This window comes from Chiloscyllium plagiosum, chromosome 37, assembly GCF_004010195.1.
Source record: "Chiloscyllium plagiosum isolate BGI_BamShark_2017 chromosome 37, ASM401019v2, whole genome shotgun sequence".
In the NCBI taxonomy this organism is placed as follows: Eukaryota; Metazoa; Chordata; class Chondrichthyes; order Orectolobiformes; family Hemiscylliidae; genus Chiloscyllium; species Chiloscyllium plagiosum.
This window is the reverse complement of record NC_057746.1, coordinates 13,954,854-13,977,959: the sequence shown is the minus strand read 5'-3', so window position 1 is coordinate 13,977,959 and position 23,106 is coordinate 13,954,854. Positions and strand designations below refer to the sequence as shown.

The 23,106-nt window shown below is 41.2% G+C and overlaps 1 protein-coding gene across 5 annotated transcripts in view; it reads right to left on the bottom strand.

Annotated features, from left to right (window-relative positions):
* Nucleotides 1-1,433: 1,433 nt before the first annotated feature.
* The window catches only part of LOC122541312 (E3 ubiquitin-protein ligase RING2-B-like), a 44,319-nt gene continuing 22,646 nt past the window's right edge, over nucleotides 1,434-23,106 (bottom strand). For 2 of the 5 annotated variants that reach the window (XM_043677942.1, XM_043677943.1), the window contains exons 3-7: nucleotides 19,799-19,959; nucleotides 16,702-16,917; nucleotides 10,589-10,879; nucleotides 4,869-5,040; nucleotides 1,434-3,230 (exon numbers count right to left, since the gene is read on the bottom strand). In XM_043677942.1, coding sequence (XP_043533877.1) covers nucleotides 3,129-3,230; nucleotides 4,869-5,040; nucleotides 10,589-10,879; nucleotides 16,702-16,917; nucleotides 19,799-19,959 — 942 coding nt within the window. In that variant the 3' untranslated portion in view covers nucleotides 1,434-3,128. The other 3 variants (XM_043677944.1, XM_043677946.1, XM_043677945.1) reach the window with 3 other exon arrangements.

The following is a 23,106-nucleotide window of genomic DNA, read 5'->3' as shown; positions in this document are numbered from 1 at the left end:
TCCATGACGACCAAGTATTCTAAATTAATCTAGGCCTATTGACAGCATTTGGCCAATATCCCTCTAAACCCTTCCTATTCTTGTACCCATCCAGATGCCTTTTAAAATATTGTAATTATCCAACCTGTACCACTGCCTCTGGCAGCTCAATCCATACATGCACCACTTACTGTGTGAAAAAGTTGCCCCTCAGGTCCCTTTTAAATCTTTCCCTTCTCACCTTAATGTACCCATCCAGATTCCTTTTAAAATATTGTAATTATCCAACCTGTACCACTGCCTCTGGCAGCTCAATCCATACATGCACCACTTCCTGTGTGAAAAAGGTTGCCCCTCAGGTCCCTTTTAAATCTTTCCCTTCTCACCTTAAACCTATGCACTCTAGTTTTGGACTCCACCAGCCCGGGGAAAAAGACCCTGGCTATTCACCATATCTATGCTCCTTGTCATTTTATAAACTTCAAGATCATCCCTCAGCCTCCAATGCTCCATGGAAGATAGCCCCAACCCATTCAACCTCTCCCCGTAGCTCAAACCTTTCCAACCTGGCAACATCCTTGCAAATCTTTTTGAACCCTTACAAGTTTCACAACATTTTCCCTATACCAGGAAAACCAAAATCGAACACAGTATTCCAAAAGTGGCCTAATCAATGTTCTGTTTAGCCACATGACCTCCCAACTCCAATGCTCAAAGCACTAACCAATAAAGGCAAGCATATCAATGCCTTCTTCACTATCCTGTCTACCTGCAACTCTATTTTCAAGGAATTATGAACCTGCATTCCAAGGTCAGTTTGTTCAGCAACACTCCCTAGGACCTTACCATTATGTTTATTGGTCCTGCTGTGATTTGCCTTTCCAAAATACAGCTTCCAAATCCAATTTCAACCTTCAGAATCTGCTTACTCCATGTATTCTTTATTCATGTAGTGTGTCAAAATACCTATATTTTGTCTCTCAAGCTTGACTAAGAATGCAAGTACTTGGGGTTTCTGGAGGAGTTTAGCTTGAGTTGCATAGAAGTTCAGAAATTCTTTTCCATACTTATGTGAAAGTTAAGTGTTACAATAAATATTTACTTTCACTTAACAACAGAACTGGATGTGAATTGTTTTCATCCTGAATAGCAGCCAATCAGGCAAATTGCTCATTTTACTGGTCAAACAGGATTTATTCACTCCAAACAGCTTGAGGAAAATAGGATCATAATTTTCAGCAGGTTCTGCCCAGGAAAACTATATCTGACATGATTATTTTCCCTCTGAATTATGCAATATATGGTTCACTGTTCAATTTCTCTCAAAGTTTCAACTTTATCGATTTATATTTCATTTCATCAAAACCTATTTATAAGGATCAGAGTGTATAAAGTACTGTATGCAGCGTGAGTATTTCAAGCAGTGGGAACAACTAGCATGGAGCACAGTGGTATCACAATAAAGCCAAAATTAGCAGGAGGTTTATTCAGTATCAAAGTCAGACAATCTTTGTTCTCTCCTAATTTAGCAAAACTATGTCAAAAACAGTGATGAGTTGCAGTTGACAATGATGGTCTTGGGTTAGGAAGAAGAACAATTATCGCAGGATACTGCACTTGATTACTATTTTCTCCACCTAGCATTTCAGCCGTATTGGAAGAGGCTCGGCTCAACAGCATCGCTGGTGCAAGCCAGAGTGAAGTATTGAAAAAAAAAGTCAATGGCTTCAGAAAGCAGAGAAATAAAAAAAGCAGCAGAGTGAATCTTTTAAATGCATGTCTTTTTCTATTAAAACAAAACTCACCCAATAAATTTTATTCTCTGGATATTCAAACATCTTCTAATCACACGATATGAAACTCATGTGATACAGTAAGAAAGCGCACAGCAGTATTAACCCTTAAAAAATTACCCCTTCCCCGCTCCTCCTCCCTCAAATCCAATACAAGGTGACAGACAAAATTATTACGAGATTGCTTTGGAATGGAAAATCAACAGGCATGAAATGGATACATTACCTCAATGGTGTCAGAGGTCAATTGAGCAATATTACAAAAAGTGGTGCAAACCAATCTCAAAAACACACATAACACAGCTAACTTCTGCTCACCAACACACTCTTCAAATACAGAGTCAAATAAGAAAAAGAGAGATAAAACAAAAACATTAAGCCAGGCATGTAAGGGGGGTCAAAAGCATAGGCCAACTGGCACAGGCACTTTATTTAAACCCAGAAAGTTCAGGGTTATTCTTAGTGAAACAGCTGAAAGGAAATCAACTGCTCAGCAAACAAAATGGTGAGTGGGAGGAGGAAGAGGAGGAATTTAAGATTAGCTGAAAATGTTGAGCATCTTATAAATTAAGCACAAGACTTTCAAGAGTTCTTTTGCCAAAGGTTGATGTAAATAAAACCTAGAAGGATTAACCAAAATAATGCAGATCAGCAATAAACAGAGCTATGGATTTTGATACATAATAATGGTGAATATTACGCAGTCATGCATGTTATAAACACACAAAAGGAACAATAGAAAAATGAGAAACAGTACATCAAAAAAAAATCAAATCTGACACGAAAATGGCTTTCAGGGCTGTAAATTTTAAAATGGTTAAACTCATCTACTTCTCATTTGTCCACTAACTCCTCACTAGCTGCAACCAGGAGAAGGGTATGCACTATCAGTACTGTGCATCCTCAATGTTCAGTTTCAGTTAATGGGTTTGGTTAGCCATATACACGTAAAGTATCAGAAGTTGTCAAAGAAAAGGAACCTGCACAAGAATCACAGGGCTCCATGAACACCTACTCATGAGCTAGATGGCCGAATGATCACAGAAGAAATAAGGTCAAACCTCAAAATGTGATCCTGAGTTCAAAATACACATTCGCACCCAGCACTAGAGGACACAGGAGTAATGGTATGTAACAGTTCATATTTATTCTATACCCCAACCCAGACTGCAAGAGAATGTCCTCTCATTGGCCCTGCATTCAAAATTTCAAGCCAGTTCTTCTCTTCTGGGATTCAGCACAGTCCCTTCCACAATCTCCAATGCCAAAAAAGCTGTTGCAGTCTTACTATGGCAAATATATGGAAGGAGCAAGCAAGCAGATAGCAGTTTTCTTCTGGTCCTCTTCCTTCCTTCACTATTTCTGCTCCTTGGTGGGTGCATAGTATAGCTCAAGAGGCTTGCTGACCTTCCAATATTTCTCATTTACCAATTCCAGTGTCAATGATCCATTCAACGTCTGCAGAAAATTCAAAGACAAAATTAAATAGAAATCTCCCATCAAGAAAGTTCCCTGAAGAACAGAAAAATATTGGTTAAACAAGCTACCTACTGCAGCAAAACAGCTCAGCGGTCTGTTACTTTCTGGATTAGCTGATCTCACCTGGGGTGATACAACTTCTCAGGATAGTGATCCAAGGTAGAAGAACTGACTCTGTCTCAAATTTCTACCGAGAGCCAGAGATATTTCAGTTCACCTCGGATCTCTGGTCAGGGTCGGTTGTTTCCGAAACAGCAACATGTTTTTATTTAACATCTTAAACACAACAAAATAATTCAAAGCCCTTTGAGGGAGCATAAACAAAAAGTATTTAACACAAGAAAATATGATAACATGTTGCGGTTCTGTTCGTCGAGCTGGGAATTTGTGTTGCAGATGTTTCGTCCCCTGTCTAGGTGACATCCTCAGTGCTTGGGAGCCTCCTGTGAAGCGCTTCTGTGATGCTTCCTCCGGCATTTATAGTGGTTTGCCTCTGCCACTTCCGGTTGTCAGTTCCTGCTGCCCGCTGCATTGACCTGGACCCAATATACCTGCCACTGCAGCAGAGACAAACCACTACAAATGCCGGAGGAAAGATCACTGAAGCGCTTCACAGGAGGCTCCCAAGCACTGAGGATGTCACCTAGACAGGGGGCGAAACGTCTGCAACACAAATTCCCAGCTCGGCACACAGAACCACAACAACGAGCACCCGAGCTACAAATCTTCTCACAAACCTTGAATATGATAACGTGACAAAGTGCAGGTTTTAAAGAATATCTTTTAAAAAAAAAAAGGGAGTGGAGAAGCACAGGCACTTAGGGAGGTAATTACCAAGCAGCTTAGAGACAGTTATTACAGACTATAATCAGGAATGGGTAAGAGGCAACTTTGTCAGGAACAGATCTCAGAGGATTGTATCAGATGAAAGAAATAGAGTCGGGGTTGGGATGAGAATTTTGAGACTGAGCTTGTAAGTCACCATTCTAGTTCAACATGTCTGCTCATAAATGGAGAATGACCAGTTAGATAGACTAAAGACCATTAATCAGCATCTTTTGGGGGGGGTGGGAAGCAGAGAAAGAGGAGAAAAATTGATTAGGCGAGCAGGACAGCTGTGAATCGTGTTGTCATGTCCCTACTTAGGGTGCTGCGTCTTACCACAGGCATAGGCATTTCAACAACAAATATCCTTAGTGAGTTGGTGCTGACAACAATGCAGAAACTGTGGCTTCTCTCATTCCTACATGTGCAGAAGACACTTCATTGTGACAAATCCAGCTTTTCCTTAATTTGTTTTGGAAAACCTTAAAGGCCAAGGCCAAAGCCCAAAGCATGAAAATGTGAAGACAAGATAAACTAAAGGTGAATCCAAACCAGACTTTAAAGCTTGCATAACAAGAGGGACAGATGAGGTTAGGACATGAGGAAACAGTGTCATTGATCAGGGGAAGAACAAGTTAGAGCCAGACACTTCATGTTGCAAGTCCAGTAATGAAATAGGTCTGAAAGACATGTAAGTTGAGACAAGTGGAACATAAGAGAATCAGAAACAGCAGAAGAACCTTTCAATTCAGATGCATACAATGGGTCAAAACGTGGATTTTATGGACCTACCGTGAACTGGCCCCCTGAGGTGGTGATGTAGATTGTGTACTGCTTCTCACTGACTTCCTCGAGACTGACAGCATTATTCCCAAGGCTCTTCTGCTGTTCCTCCAAAGCAATCCTTAACGCAAGATATTTAGACAAATGGTCCACAGTGGCATTTGCAGTAGTCTTCACATATCTGAACCAACAGTGCACATCACGGTTGCAGAATTAGATAGGAAAGAGGAAAAAAGAAAAATGAAACAATAAAACTCAAGGTATGTTCTTCAAAGATGAAGATGAGTAGAACTATTTCTCATCTGATACAAATCAAAGTAACGAAGAGATATTCTGAGAATGTTCACATTTCTCACATATATTGTTGACATTCCTCAAACAATCACCAAAACTGACATCTACAAAACAGTGGGTCTAATGGTTAGAGTTCAATGACAGAGGGGGCAGTTTTTGCATAGAAACATAAAAAAGAGAGAGGAGTAGGCCACTGAACCCTGCTCCACCATTCAATCGGATCTCATTCAATACCTAATTTACACTTTTGTCCCACACCCTTTGATGTCTTTTGCCCCCAAAATATATCTAATGCTTTCTTGAAAAGATTCAATATTTTGACCTCAACCACTTTCTACTACAGAGAATTCCACAGGCTCACAGCTCTCTGGGTGAATTAAAAAGTGTAAAAAGTGTAAAAACTATGGAATCTACAGTCATTAAATCACAAATTGTCATGATGGCAGGACTGGTGATCTGCTGCTGCAGTATGAGGAAGCTGTCAGACACTAAGGTGAACCAGAGCAAGCAATACCTGTAGAAAATGTTTGAGAATAAATTCAGATCCAACTTGGAGTTGTAAAACCCATAAAGGTGGCGGTAAGAGATAACCAGAGATAGATGATCTTGGTGGTGGTGGGGCACGGGGTGGAGGAGAAGGAGAAGACGACTATTGGATGCCTATCAATAGCTATTGAATAGAACAATGTATAATTCATGAGATAAAAGGAAGACCTGTAAAAATGTCAACACATTAATCACTGGTAACACTAGATTGGGAAAGTCAAATTGGCAGACAGTCACAAGGAAGAATTCATCTGTTTATTTAAGACAGCATCCATGGGTGCAACAGGATTGGGCTATTTTGGATCAGTCAGTGGCTAATGAAACAGATGAGAGGTCCAATGTAACATCCACCCCTTACAGAATGTGCAAGGGAAATAGCAAGGAACCAGGAAATAGCAATTATTCAACTATTACACATCAGTTTTCATTGTAGAAGACATGAATAGTATTCCAAAATACTAAATAAACAAGGGTCAAAAAAGCAGGAGGAAATAAAAACAATTCATATCAACGTAGAAAAGGTAATAGGAAAACTAAAGACTGAAAGCTACAAGCCCCCTGGATGCATTCTAGGATACTAAAGGAAGTAGCTACAGAAATGGTAGTAATCTTTCAAGAAGCCTTAGGTTTTGGAAACGTTCCACAGAATTTGAAAATTGCCGACATAACCTCTTATTTAAGATGGAATGGAGTCAAAGTTGTTTTTTCAATGCAGTTAATGTGGTTTAGAAGGACTTCAATAAGGCCTTTTGACAAGGTTTCAAATGGAAGGCTGGTCCAAAAGGTAAGAGTAAACTGGATTCAAAATTGGCTTCTAAATAGGAGGCAAAGAATGACAGTGGAAGATATGTTTGGAAACCTGTGACCAGCAGTGTACCATAGGGATTCGTGCTGGGACCCATTCTGTTTATGTACATTAACGACCTGGATGTGAGTGCAAAAGGAATACTTATTAAGTTTGCAGATAATGCAAAATTGATGGTATTGCTTACTGTGAGAAGAATGCTCTCAACTAGAGTCTGATTTGATTAGCTGTTAAATTGGGCACAGCAATCGCATATGGAATTTAATCTTGTTAAGTGTGAGATCATACATTTTGGGAGGTCTAATAAGCGATGTAAATACGTAACAGATGTACGTCCCAAGGGAGTACTCAGGAACAAAGGGACCTTGGTGAACAAATCTAGATACCTGGAGATGTCAGCACAGGTAGAGAGAGAGAGATGAAGAAGGGATACTTGCCTTCAGTCGGGGCACAGAATACAAAGGTCAGACACAGAGTCTTTGTTACAACTTTACAAAACATTACTTTGCCATAGATAGGATACAGTGTGCAATTCTGGTTGCCACACTATTGGAAGGTCATGACTGCACTGGGAGGGGGTGCGGAGGAGACTCACCAGGATGTGGCCTGAGATGGAAAAATCTCAGTAATGAGGAGACTGGAGAGGCAGATTTTGTTTGCCCTAAAGCAGAGATAGCTGAAGGAGGTTCGGATTGAGGAATACAAATTTTGAGAGGCACAGACTGGGTAGACTGTGAGAATCTTTTCCCCATGACAGATGTATCAAAGAATACAGGATTTAAGTTTAAGGTGAGTAGCAAGTGGTTTAAAAGGAGATGTGAGGAAAATCTTTTCAACCTAGAGGGTTGCAGAAATATGGAACGTGCTGCCTCGGGGGTTGGGTGGTGGGAGAAGGTACTCTTACAAAATTTAAGAAGCATTTGGATGAGTATTTATAATGCTAGGGTATACCAGGCTATGGACTACTTGTAGGTAACCAGGATTAGTGCAGTTTGGTGTTTGCTGTTTGGCACAGAAACAGTGGACTGCATGATAATGTTAGAGGGCAATGTGGGTATGACATGTTAACCTGTGAATCCACATGAAAATTGAGCTGGATTAGAATGGGGAAGAATGTTCTAATTAATTTCATAAGTAATAATCTTTTAAAGAATCATTTTTCATTTTTTCTTATTCAAGAAAGTAGTCAGGTTAAAAAGAAAATTATTTAAACAGCATAAACACCCTCAGATGCTGATGCAGCAGATAGACCATTTCTGTGAAAGCAATATGGCTGAACTAACGTTAAATGAGGCCTTACTTGGAAATAGAATGCGAGGATGACACCCCATCACACTGAGAAAGACAAAGCGATGGGATTTAGTCAAGAATGGGAATGAAACATCAGCTTCAGGCAGAAGATAGGATAACACCTGAAAACTGAATGGTCAGACCAGGAGGTAACAGGAGCCTTGACGCTTTTGAAATGTGCAAAAAACAAGGTGTTTGTGTAAAACAAGCCATTTTAGAATTTACGTAATGTACTACGTGATTTACAACATATAAATATTTGATGAATCCTCATTAAGACTCCTACCTTAAAATTTTTTCTGGGGTCGACTTTCTCAACATTAGCTCAACAAACTGTCATGGTCTATACCTTGACGTTCCTGAGATTATTTTGTAAAGTAAACTACACAACAAGGAAGGAGACAAAAAAAAACACAGGTATCTCTAGGCCAGTTTAATTTAACATCTGTTGCTGGGAATATGTTACACACTATTACATGGAATGTAATAGCACCGCATTAAGAATAGATGAATACAGAGAATTGGCTAACTAACAGAAGGCAGAGATGGGATAAGAGGGACATTTTCAGAATGGTAACATGCAATAAAAGTTCCAATCACTGCTAAAGCCACAAGTTTTTACAAAATATATTAAGCACAAGGATGCTGCAAGTGAATGCATTGTCGCTAAGTTTGTGAAATAAATACAAGTGGGAAGGCAAGCCGTGAGAATAACAGTAAGCAGAGCGACATATATAGATTAAATGAGTAGAAAAATCTTAGCAAATGGAATATAAATTGGGAAAATTTGAGCTTACGCACTTTGGTCAGAAAAAGGAGATTAATCTAAATGGAGAAAAACTGAAGCACAAGGGATTTGGGGATCTACATGCTTAAGTTACAAAAAACTCGCATTCAAGATCAGTAGGTAATCGGGAAGGCAGGTGGAACATTGGCCTTTATTTCAAAGTGAATGGAATATTAAAATAAAAATGAGGGAAGTCTTGTTAAAATTATACAAGGCACTCGTCAGACCACACCTAGAATACTGTGAACAGTTCTGCCCCCCACTTAACTAAAGAAAGGTAAATTGGCATTGGAGGCCATCTAGAGAACTTTCACCAAGTTAACCCCGGGTATGGAGAAATTTTATCAGGAGAGGTTCAGTAGGTTGTGACTGTATTTAAACTTAGAAGAACAACAGAAAAATTACTAAAGCATTCAAGATTCTTTGGCGGCTTGACAAGGTAGAAATGGAAAGGTTGCTTCCCCTTGAGTGTGTCAAGGTGAAGAAAGCGCAATTTCAGACTAAAGGGTCACACACATTTAATAAAAGAGGTGAGAAGGAATTTCTTCACTCGGAGGGTAGTTGAAGCTGGGTTATTAAGAATGTTCCAGGCTGAGATAGAAAGATTTTTTAAAAATCAGCAACGGAACCAAGGATTACAGGAAAAGGGAAGGAAAGTGGTCCATAGGATTATCAGATCACCAATAATCTCATTGAATGGAGATGTAGTGGGCTGAATGGCATACTTCTACTCCAATGACTTATGGAGCAACAGCTCTCATTACCAACTTTGCAGCTTATTATGTCATTTTGCGTTAAACAGATGGATCAGCCCTGAGAAATCAAGAAATAAAGTCACGTCTGGTGTCTTATTCAACACTTCCATCTGCCCACAGTTTGCTTACACCAAAATGGATTACCTGGGCATGAAACATTAACTGTGCTTCTCTCTCCACTTATGCTGCCAGACCAGCTGAGTTCTTCCAAACCTCTCTGTTTTTATTTCCAACCTCCAGTATTTGCAGTACCTTGGTTTTACTAGATTGATTGGGCATTTACTTCATTACAGTAGAACTTTGCTCTGCACAACGTACTTTGCACATCTGCTTCCTAAAAGTGATAGTAATTCATTGACTATGAAAGGCACCATATGCTTCATTCTCTCCCTCTCTCTTTCTCTCTGTTACCTTGCTTACAGCAAAATTACACCTGCTAAAGTGGCATTCACGCTCGTTCATCCTCCTTAATGGCATAAAAAATTCAAAAACTTTGCATAGTAGTTCTGCCTACAATCAAGAGAAGCATGCAGAATCACATTGACTGATTAGAACATAGCCAATTCAGAAACAGCAAGAGCAACTGGGGGATCGATTAGATTCCCTACAGTATGGAAACAGGTCCTTCGGCCCAACAAGTCCACACCGACCCTTCAAAAAGAGTAACCACCCAGATCCATTCCCCATATTTACTCCTGGCTAATACACGTAACACGATGGGCAATTTAGCATGGCCAAATCACCTAACCTACACATCTTTGGATTGTGGGAGGAAACCGGAGTACCCGCTGGAAACCCACGCTGACACGGGGAGAATGTGCAAACACCACACAGACAGTCACCCAAGGCAGGGATTGAACCTGGGTCCCTGACACGGAGGCAGCAGTGCTAACCACTGAGCCACCGTGCTGCCCATAAAGATTAGATTAGACAGTATGGAAACAGGCCCTTCGGCCCAACAAGTCCATACCAACTCTCCGAAGAGTAGCCCACCCAGACCCATTCCTCAACCCTATATTTACCCCTGAAGAATGCACCTAACACCATGGGCAACTTCCCATGCAAGACACAGGGAGAATGTGCAAACTCCACAGATAGTCGCCAGAGACTGGAATTGAATCCAGATCCCTGGCGCTGAGAGGCAGCAGTGCTAACCACCATGCCGCATTGAGCCAAAACAGAAACGGTCATCTCAATACAAGAAATCCAATACTTTGCACTGGAATCTATCTGCACATGCCACTGCCCATACCTTGTTTGGGAATATTCATCTTTTTCCACAAGCACAGGGTGAGGTCGGAACACCAGCTCGATTTCACTGCAGGAGTCCACACCTACATCTGGACTTCCTGCCCCTTCCCGTGAGTTATCCAGATCGGGACAAGAGTCATCAGAAGCTTTAGAGCGTTTGCGGCTTGGACCAGCCTCCTGATTGCTGTGCGTAGACACATTGCTGACATGAGAGCGGCTGTCACAGTTGTCCTCACCACCACTGAAAGTGGTATTGTCTGATTCGTGCTGCGCCTTCCTTACTCGCTGAGCTCTACAAAAAGAGAATTTAGCAGTGAGGGTGGCAGAAAATCAGCATACTTAAAAATACATGCATCTACAGAGCCTGATTGCAGTCATCTGGTACCCACAAGAACAATGTTTTAAAATCCAACAATGAAGCATCTGAATTATCTGTCAAAACTACCTTAGGTCCCACAGTTTCTGCCCACCCATTGACCTATACAGTACAGAATTGAGTGAGCAGGATGCCACAAAGGTTCAAGGTTTGTCAATATATTTGCTTATCTTATCTCAGCCAAGACAGTAGAGACACGGAGTTGACTTCTGGAGCCTCTCAGGTGCACAAAGATCACTATCCAATAATTAATGCTGGATAGCATACAAACAAGAAAACAGAATATGATAATTTCACCAACCTGGCTGACTAGAAATCTGCAAGTGAGCCTATCCCCTTGACTGTGTTGAGAGTTAGCAAAGGTCACCGGTCTTCAAAAACGTTGGCAAGTTAACAGTAAGTTGCAAATCATTTTCACTGAGGTCCTACGTTATGCCTCCGACAATACTATACATGCAAAACTAAATGGGAGATATCAGCACACATTTAATGCCTCAAATTTCCTTGCTTTAATAAACTGAAAACATAGAACAAAGTACAGCATAGAACTCGCCCTTTAGTCCACAATGGTGTGCCGAGGTTAATCCTAATGTAAAATATAGTTAACAATCTACGCACCCCTCAACTCACTGCTATCCATGAGTACGTCCAGCAGTCACTTAAATGTTCCCAGTGACTGCTTCCACCACAGCTGGCAAAACATTCCATGCATTCACAACTCTCTGCATAAAGAACCTACCTCTGACATCTCCTTTGTACCTTCTTCCTAATATCTTCAAATTACGATTCCTCGTACCAGTCAATCCTGGCCTGAGGAAAAGTCTCTGGCTATTGACTATCTATTCCACTGATTATCTTGCATACCTCAATCAGGTCTCCTCTCTTCCTCCTTCTCTCTAGAGAAAGAAGTCCAAGATTATTCAATCTTTGATCATAAGGCAAGCCCTCCAGTCCAGGCAGCATCTTGGTAAACCATCTTTGCACCCGCTCCAAAGCCTCTGTATCTTTCCTATAGTAGGGCAACCAGAACTGGACACATACTCCAAATGCGGTCTCACCAGGGACCTGTAGAGCTGCAGCAAAACCTCACGGCTCTTAAACTCGAGACCCCTGTTAATGAAAGCCAAAACACCATAAGCTTTCTTAACAACCCTATCCACTTGGGTGGCAACTTTGAGGGATCTATGTACTTGCACACCCAGATTCCTCTGTTCCTCCCCACTGCCAAGAATCCTGTCTTTAATCCTATATTCAGCATTCAAATTCAACCTTCCAAAATGCATCACTTCGCATTTACCCAGGTTGAACTCTATTTGCCATTTCTCAGCCCAGCTCTGCATCCTGTCTATGTCATGCTGCAGCCTTCAGTAGCCCTCTATGCTAATCAACGACACCTCCAACCTTTGTGTTATCTGCAAATTTACTAACCCACCCCTCAACCTCCTCATCCAAATCATTTCTAAAAACTACAAAGAGCAGAGGCCCAAGAACAGACCTTTGCGGGACCCCACTCAACACTGACCTCCTGGCAGAATAGTTTCCATCTACAACCACTCTCTGCCTTGTGTCAGCCAGCCAATTCTGAATCCAGATTGCCAAATCACCCTGTATCCCATACTTCCTGACTTTATGAAGGAGCATACCATGGGGAACCTTATCAGATGCCTTGCGAAAGTCCACGTACACCACATCCACTGCTCGACCTTCGTCGACCTGCTTTGTCACCTCCCCAAATAACTTAAGATTTGTGAGGCATTACCTGCCCCACACAAAGCCATGCTGACTGCCTTTAATCACACTAATCCAATGAGCCACCTCACACTGCAGCACAAACAAACTTCGGAAAACAGAGAACCACCTATACAACATATTCAAGAAGAACGGATACTCAAAATAATACAATCCGCAGATTCCTCAAGAACAAACCACGACAAGCAGACCAAACACAGCCAGAAACCCTAACCACCTTATCATACACCAAAGAAGTTTCAGAAATGACAGCCAGACTACTAAGACCCTTTGGAATCCTAGTAGCACACAAACCCACCAACACTCTCAAACAAAAAACTAACAAACTTCAAAGACCCAGTACAACCCATGGACAAAACCAACGTCATCTATAAAATTCCATGCAAGGACCGCCACAAACACTACGTAGGACAAACAGGAATAAAGTTAGCCACCAGGATACACAAACACCAGCTAGCCACAAAAAGACACGACCCTCTCTGCCTCCTAGCCCTACACATGGAGGAGAAAAACCACCATTTCGACTGGGACAATACTGCTTAGCCTGTCCCAGGGTAGATAAGACATGCCAGAGAATTCCTAGAGGCCTGGCACTCCAACCACAACGCCATAAACAAACACACAGATCGAGATACCATCTATCAACCCCTCAGAAAATGAACAGGAAATGACATCACCACAAACCCCAGGAACCCCATCCAGGACAAACATATAAATAGAAAGCAGGAGACAACAGCTTCGCTTCAGTTCACTTGGAGGTCACCACTGATGATGTTACCTAGCCAGGTAATGAAACATCTGGATATCAAACCTACAGCTCAGCGAGCAAACCTACATCCTAAATCACACTCTGCTTTGCCAAATAGTCATAAATCCTATCCCTCAAAATTCTTTCCAAACCTTTGCTGACCACAGATGTAAGACTGACAATGTCTTAATAAAACGTCTTTAAAATAATGATTAAAACTTCTATTCAAGTAACAGACAGAAACTTTAAAGCAATATTCTTAAACAATTACCCCAAGATGCAATTTCAAAGACTTAACAGAAAAATATATACATATTCTAACTTTCAAATCTCTACACTCAATGACAAACAGTCGAATTTGCTGATACCTTCTAATAAAGTTAATCTCTCTCAGAATACTGACTTGTAATACACAATGTGATGCAGAAGTTATGAACGGATTTCTTTCAGATTTTTTTCCTCCCACCCATTATTTAATATCTATTAAACAGTGAACCTTCTAAATTTTCCAATTTCACCTATGTCGCTCATGTCTTTATAAGTCTTGTTTTAACCCTTCCCACCAACTTCAAAAATGGCTACTTTTTGGCATCGTCAATCAGATTGACTCTTGGCTTCTTTCTTTCACCTAAGAATGCAGGGCCCTTCTTCTACCCTCACAACAACAGCTTGCATTTATATCACTTAACACAAGAAAACATCCTGAGGCACTTCACCACAAAGTGTAATCATAGAATTTGAGAGACTGAACCACAATAAAAACTGCTAGAAAATATGATCAAAGTAATCAATTTTAGAAGTGGTTAAAAAAGGAAGTTCAAAGGCCCAAGCAGTTGAAAATTTGTGCCCTCCTTGTGTGCCATGAGCATTACTGGACAGATAATGGAAACATAGGATGTGCAAAAAGCTATATTTGGAGCACAAAAATCCAGGAGCCCTAAAGAGCCAGAAGAGGCTGCAAATATATGAAGGTGTGAAGTAGTGCATGGATTTAAACACAGGGTTGAGAATTTTAAATCTGGCATTATGTAAGAATGAAAATTAAATGCAGATCAGCAGGCATGCAATATTACATGAGCAGAACATGCAGAGAGTTACATCACAGACTTCAGTTTTGGACGCACTGAAATTTCTGGAATGCCAAAGCCCACCAGTTGAAAGAGGCAACCTCAGATTATAAAAAGCATAAGGATTTCAGAAACAATGAGCTGACACAGTGCTCTCACAGATGACATTATGGAGGTGGACGGAACATGGATACTGAAGCTCAGCATTTTGCCACCACAGTCACAATCAGCCAGACAATAGCCAAGGATGGGGATAAGACTAGAGGCGAGAAGGTGGAATAAGTGGCAACTGCATTTTATTTACTCAATATTTAACTTACAAAGAACAAAAAATTACAGCACAGGAACAGGCCCTTCAACCCTCCAAGTGATGAAGATTCAGATCCTCTACCTAAACCTGCCGCCTATTTTCTAAGGATTTGTATCCCTTTGCTCTCTGCCCATTCATGTATCTGTCTAGATACATCTTAAATGACATTATCGTTCCTGCCTCTACCACCTCCATTTGCAATGCATTCCAGGCCCCCATCACTTTCTGCATATTACTATCCACCCTATCTATACCTCTCATGATTTTGTAGACCTAAATCAGGATTCCCGCTCCCCCTGCAACCTCCGTCTTTGTAATGAAAATAACCCTGATCTATTTAACCTCTCTTCATAGCTAGCACTCTCCATACCAGATAACATCCTGGTGAACCTCCTCTGCACACTCTCCAAAGGATCCACATCCTTTTGGTGGTGACTAGAACTGTATGCAGCATTCCAAATGAGGCCAAACCAAAGTCCTATACAACTGTGACATGACCTGCCAACTCTTGTACTCAATACCCATTCCAATGAAGGAAAGCATGTCATATGCCTTTTGACCACTTTACTGACCTGCGTTGCCACCTTCAGGGAACAATGGACCTCTCTGTATGCCAATTTTACCCAGGACTTTTCCATTTACTGTATAGTTCGCTCTTGATTTGAATCTTCCAAAATGCATCACCTCGCATCTGCCATTTCTCTGCCCACCTCTCCAATCTATATTCTGCTGTATTCTTTGAAAGTCCCTTCACTATCTGTTACTCCACCAATCTTAGTGCCATCTGCAGTATTTTCTCCAGCAGCTTCCCTCCCACTGACTTCAGGTTCACCAGTCGATAATTACCAGGAGTATCCCTGCTACCCTCCTTAAACAAATGGTCAACATTAGCAATTCTCCAGTCTTCCAGCTCCTCACCAGTGTTCAAGGATGCTGCAAAGATATCTGTTAAAGCCTCAGTTATTTCCTCTCTCGCTTTCCTCAGTAACTTGGGGTAGATCCCATCGGGACCTGGGAACTTGTCTACCTTAATGCCTTTTAGAATACCCAAAACTTCCTCCCTCCTTATGCCGACTTGACCTAGAGTACTCAAAGATCTATCCCTAACTTTAACATCTCTCATGTCCCTCTCCTCCTTGAATACTGATGCAAAGTACTCGATTAAGAGTCTCACCTATTTTTCTGACTCCACACATAACTTTCCTTTTTCGTCCTTGAGTGGGGCTGACCCTTTCTCGAGTTACCCTCTTGCTCCTTAAAAATGAAAAAAAAAAGCTTTGGGATTTTCCTTAACCCTGTTTGCTGAAGATATCTCAAGACCCCTTTTAGCCCTCTTAATTCCTCAATACAGATTGATGGAGAAACTTGAGGAACTCTGTTCATCCAATACTAAATGACAGACAGTGTGACAAATCTGAGGGAACTAATGGTACGCAGCTCTACCCTCGCACAGAGTATATTCTGTGGATTCTGACAATGCACCACCATTTATTGTCATCTAGAGCATCGAAATAGCAGGAGGCCCGAGGACAGATCCTTCATGGAAGGGAAACACAAGGTAAGTAATTTGCCTTAGGATCTCTGGCTGCAATGGGAAAGGAGCAGGAACAGTTGAGAGCAGCTGCACCCAACTGGACAATGGAAAAGGATGATGCGATCGACCAATGTAAAAGGTTTATTACAAGTAAACACGAATAAAAAAGGTGTAGTGAGGACAGTCAGAGTCATATAAGCCTTAATTTGTGACCATTACAAAAGGTATTTCAGTGATGTGTCAGGAGCAGAGACCTGACTGAAAAGGTTCAAATGAGAAGCTGAGAGAAATATACGCACTATATACATCCAAGGACGAGGACCCTCTTACCTGTGCATGGCCTGCATTTTCAGCCCTTCCTCAATGCTACTGCTTAGAGCCTGTTGGTTATGGAGTCTGCTCAATCGTGCAAGCACACGGTCTTGATGTGCTTCATACTCATCCCTGCTCGGATAGATCTTACAGATCAGCGCATCAAAATTAGGATCTGGTCGGAGAGATCGTTTAGACACCAGCTTCTTTCGACATGTGGGGCATTCTTTGTTTCTACGCAAAAGTAGCCAAAAATATCAGTTCAACAGACTGATATCAGTTCAAAAATATCAGTTCAACATACCAGCCACCATCCTAGTCTGAATTCTTCAGTGAAGGTCAAGTAATGTTAGCCAGCCTGGAATGGCAACATTTAGCTGCAGTAAGAGATTTCAGGCTAAGGTGGTTCCATAGCAAATACTAGAATGTAGTGAAACAGATAAGACAAAATTATACACATTGAAAATTAAAGACCTGTTCAACCATTCATTTTGTGCTTGGTATATAATGGAAGGAAAACCTAAAATTTGGGAAGGGTAAGAAGTCACTTGCTGATAAACAAAAAGGAATGATGAACATTTAAAGACATGGACTTCAGGAAACAAAACAGTGCAATGTGTTGAGTACTGGCTTGTCACATGGATTCTAATCCAGACTAGACAGATAGGGAGAAAGCAATGGACTAGTGATATTATCAGCGGACTGATAATACAGAGACCCAGGTTTGAAGATCCATGTTTGAATCCCACCACGGCAGATAGTGGAATTTGAATCCAATAAAAAAAATCTAGAAATAAGTACCTAATACAGATTGAAAAACCTACCTGGTTCACTGAAGTCCTTTAGGTAAGTGGTAGACTGGTTAGCAAGGTTAGATCACATGGAATACAGGGAGAACTAGCCATTTGGAGATAGAACTGGCTTCAAGGTAGAAGGCAAAGGATAGTGATGGAAGGCTGCTTTTCAGGCTGGTGGCCTGTGACCAGTGATGTGCCACAAGGATCACTGCTGGGACCACTGGTTTGCGTCATTTATATAAATGATTTGGATGTTTACCACCTAGGAGACAGTCACTAAGTTTGCAGATGACACCAAAACTGAAGGTATAGTGCTCAGCGAAGGAGGTTACCTCAGAGTAACAACAGGATCTTAACCAGATGGGCTAATGGGCTGAGTGACAGGTGGAGTTTAATTCAGATAAATGCGAGATGCTGCATTTGGAAAGGCAAATCAGGGCAGGAGTATTAGCTTAATGGTAACATCCTGGGGAGTGTTCAGTGCAGGTTCATAGTTCCTTCAAGGTGGAGTCACACGTAGATAGGATAGCGAAGGCGGCATTTGGTATGTTTTCCTTTATTGGTCAGAGCATTGAGTATAGGAGTTGGAAGGTCATGTTACAGCTGTACAGGACATTGGTTAGGCCACTTTTAGAATAGTGTGTGTAATTCAGCTCTCCCTCCTACAGGAAGGAAGTTGTGAAACGATTCAGAAAAAATTTACAAGTATCTTGCCAGGATTGGAGGGTTTGAGTATTGGGAAAGACTGAATAGGCTTCGGCTTGTTTTTCCTGGCACGTTAGAGGCTGAGGGGTGACCTCATAGAAGTTTATAAAATCATGAGAGGTATGGATAGGGCAAATAGACAAGACATTTTTCCCTGGGGTGGGGAAGCCCAGAACTGGACGGCATAGGTGTAGGGTGAGAGGGGAAAGATATAAAAGGGGCCTAAGGGGCAACTTCTTCACGCAGAGGGTTGCGCATATGGAATGAGTTGCCAGAGGAAGTGATCGACATTGGTACAATTACAACATTTAAAAGGCATCTGGATAGGTATATGAAGAGGAAGGGTTTAGAGGGAGAGAGGTCAAATACTGCCAAATGAGACAAGATTAATGTAGGATATCTAGTCGGCATGGACAAGTTGGACTGAAGGGTATGTTGTCATGCTGTACAGCTCTCGGACGCTGAGTAAATTGCCATCGTTACCTGGTCTGGCCTACATGCGACTCAAAGTCTTAACTGGCCTCTGGGCAATTAGGGATGGCCAGCAAATGCTGGTCTCGCCAGTGATGCCCTTGACCCGTATTTGAACAAAAAACAAATTCACAAAAATAAATTGTGTCAAATGTAAATTTGAGTGAAAATAGGTCCGCAACCTAAACTTGCTTTACCTCTCATTGACAATCTCACTCAATTATAGGACAAGCAATGAAGCAAGTGATACAATGGCACAGTGGTGCTGAGATGGTCTCAGTATATTTTTCATCATTATATACCTTCAAAACCACTTGACATAGGCATCACACAGAATGAGAATCACCTGCAATACTTTTGACTGGTAAGTACTCTCTCACTTACTGGCTGGGCTCAGTTGCTGATCTTTGGTTCAGGACAATAATTAAGAAAAAAATTTCAACTCAAAATAAACAACAAAAAAAGTTTCCACTGGAATCAGTAACCAGAAAATAAAGATTTAAGATCAGCTGAGGAGAAATATATTCACCCTGTTCGCAACAAAGTAATGGGACAATAACCTTAATTGATCAAATGTAGTACTACTGTTCTAATTAAACATCAATGTTCAGCCAAAATCAAAGCAAATTAACTGGACATTTCAGTTATTTCTATCATTTAGAACCGGCAATGCTCAAAATAGCCGTTGAATTACAGTGCCAATATTTTAAATGCATTTCAGTGGGAAGTGTTTTGGAATAGCTCTAGGATGTGAAGGTTACTACACTATAAAAGACTAAAAGTTCTTTGTTCATTCTGTTCTTCTCTCCATTTGTGAACAGTAATTGTTGTAGTAACTGATCCCTATCACTGGATGGTGCTGTAACTCCTACTGAAGGCTGCTGCAGAAAGCACGTCAATTAAAACTGCATTTAGTAATAAATCAAGCTTGCTGCCTTATAGGAGTGACCAGTCCATGGAAACAGAGCCCATACTGCATTACTAAACTCTAGGCCGCAACTCACTAAACCTCATTTCATGAAACATCTAGCACATTAGTCAGCAAATTTGTTTCTGAGCCTCTGAAAATATTGCTTAAGGTGCACTTCTTTTTCAAACGCAAGTCACATATCCAAAGCTGGCAGTGCACAATGGTCCCCTACCCGCTGCGGAGTGCAGTGACAATACAGTCCGAGCAGAAGCGGTGTAAACATTCCTTCGTTGTCATGGTGTTCTTTAACATGTCCAGACAGATGGGACACATCAGCTCACTATGCAAGCTCCGAGGTGACACTGCAATCTCTGTCCCATCCATAATTGCCTCCTGAAAGAAAAAGACAAAAGCAGTCACTGAAATAGGCCAACCTTCTGCAGCCATCATATCTGCAAACTAAAGAGACAAGAGGCGTATCAGGTAAATTGTTATAAACTGGATCTGCATGGTTGTAATTTTGTCTGGAGTATCGTCAAGACCACCGATCAGTTAAAGCTGAGCAATAATTGCCCAAGTGTGAAAACAGTTATTTTTAAACTTGTATTTTTCATTCTTGGGCAAAATTAGCAAGACTGTTAAGTTTGTTCAACCTTAGCTGCTCTGAAAAGGTACTGGCATGCCAATAAGATCAACTGTTAGCACAACAAGTGACTTGCTGAGTCACCTCAATGTCTCACCGTGACATCACAGTATGAACTAGCCAATTGTAAAGTGAAGCAACAGGGTAATCCAGTTGTGTTTTTGACAATTAATGGCCAGTTTCTGCAGTAATAAAAAAAACAAAGATTTATTTGGTTAAATTTAATAACGTTCCACAATCAAGATTGCTGGCCCAATAACTGTCACACTCCAGAAGCCAAATCATTTCTTCCAGACCCACAGAAGTTGCAGTGAGAATACATTTTAATTTTAAGGTGGCAGCTTCTGTTGCCATTAGCTTGCAGTCATTCAGCTTTAATTTCCAACCTTGCAATTCTGAATTTATAACGCCAAGTACTGTAAGTGGTGGGGATTGAGATTTTGAGGACTCCAGCACTCTTGCGACAAAATTACAACCTCATCTAAAATTAAAACAGAAAGTGCGGTTGGGTATATCAGAAAGAGGGAGGAGCCAGATACAGTGCGTGGAAAGAGACTGGGCAAGCGCAAGGTTGGGGAGGCCCACAGAGGCATCAGATAGAGCCAGTGAGAGCTCACATTGCAGGGCAGCAACAAAGCAAGCACAGGAAGGCCAAACGGGAAATAGTACAGGGGTGGGCAACAGAAAGCAAACGAGAACAGAGAACGCCAGCCCCAGTGGGCAATTGAGTGTGTTAACAGGGGATTCATGGGCACGGAGGGTGTTCACACCAGCAGGAGAGCAAAGTGAGCGCACATGCATGGAGTAGTGCCAGAGGGGGCAAAGACAGCACGAGCACAAGCACAGCCAGAGAGAGGGGGCTGCAGGTGGGAGTTACCAAGAGAGATAAAGAATCACACCAAGACTTCCAGTCCATGTTTCTTTAAAATGCTAACGTATCACATTGTCATTCCACATTTTGTTTATAATTTATAGTGCCTACATTCACATGCGTATGAATATTTGTGGGCCACAGATTATACATTTGCTAAGTTAAATAAAAATAGTGGGTCATTAATAAGCAATTATTGAGTGTACACTAGAATAATTACTTAGAATTGAATGATGTCACAGCAGAGAAGGAAACCATTGGAAGTACCCAAAGAACTATGCAAGTTTTTTTCCACTGTCTTTTAAATTCTCGTTTAATATTTACCAACATCCATTCCAAAACCTGCTTTATCTTGCTTCCAGCATTACATCTGATAGGAGTGCACATGATACGAACCACTACACGAACTTCTCCTCACCCGCCCTTTTGTTTTCATCGTAATCTTACATTTGCTCCAGTCATTGATAAATGGAAATACAGGTCGTTCTGCGATAATGCAACAGTTGTGATGCTCTGTGGCCTCATCCTATAGAAAATTGTGCTAAGGAAAACTGAAGAAAATCACACTTTAGAGGACCACTAATAGAAAATTGTTATATCTGTTCAGTAGAAAGTTCACATTATCTAAACAACATCCATAATTGATTAATGTTATAACCAATTTGCGCGGATGAAATGCGCATTATAGCAGAACTGTAATTTTTACAATTTAAAATCATTCTTCGCATTCTCAGTTATACAAATTTTTCTTCACAACGAAAGCTTTGCCTTCTTGCCACTGTCAGAACATCTTGACTACACCTAATTTATGATCTTCATTTTTTTAATGTAAGGTGCTTTAAACAAGCAACAACTTTGTCAACTATCACTATCACTCCTGATAGCTAGGTATAACTAACTCGTAATCGGTGTTCTCCTTGATTCACACTGACATCTCTTCCTAGCACTCGTTGATTTCACACTGCCTTGCGTCAATGCAGTTCCTTCACCTCACTACTTGAATTCAATTCCTAAGTCAATTTTTGGACCAAAGCTGCAGTTAGGCGAGAATGTGGGTAGCCCTGGTGTAACCCAAACTGAGCATAAACAAGTTGATTATTTCCATGCAGTGCCAGTGAGAGTTCTGTTGACAAAACCTTCCAACAATGTGCTGATGGTTGAGAGTAGATTGATGAGATGGTAATTGGCTGGATTGTATTTGACCTGTTTTTGTGGTTAGGACGTAACTGGCTATTTCAGTGTGCACACCAGTGTAGCGGTACAGGAGCAGCTTGGCTTGGAGAACAAATTTTCAACATGACTGCTGAGTAGTTGTCAGGGGTCCTTAGCCTTTTGAATATAGAGCATAGCACCCAGACTGAACAGACACTAATGCTGGGGACCTCAGGAGAGGCTAAGATTCAATTGGAACTTCTGGCAGAAAATTATTTTCAAATGTTTCAGCCTCGTCTTTTGTACTAACATCCTGGCACCAGGATAATAGGGAATAGAAATATCAGTGGCGCTCCGTTCCTCCATTCGGAAGTTTAATTGCCCATTGCCATTAATGATTGGAGGTGGCAGGTCTGTTAGCTTAAATATGCTCTGTGGGATTACTTTGCTCTATCAAATGCTGCTGCACTTGGTGTTCCAGCTTTACCAAGCTGACACCTAAATGAGGTATGCCTGGTGTTACCGTCCACCTCCACTTTTCATGGCAGCAGATCCCTTAGCAAGACGGCAAAAGATTGCACTGAGAGCTGGCAACATAGATATAGATGAAGGCATTAAAAGTAATATTAGCAAATTTGCTGATGACACAAAGCTGGGAGGCATGGTGAAATGTGAGGAGAATGTTAGGAGAATACAGGGTGACCTGGACAGGCTAGGTGAGTACATGGATGCATGACAGATGCAGTTTAATGTGGATAAATGTGTGGTTATCCACTTTGGTGGCAAGAACAGGAAGGCAGATTACTACCTAAATGGAGTCAAGTTAGGTAAAGGGGCAGTACAACGAGATCTAGGTGCTCTTGTACATCAGTCA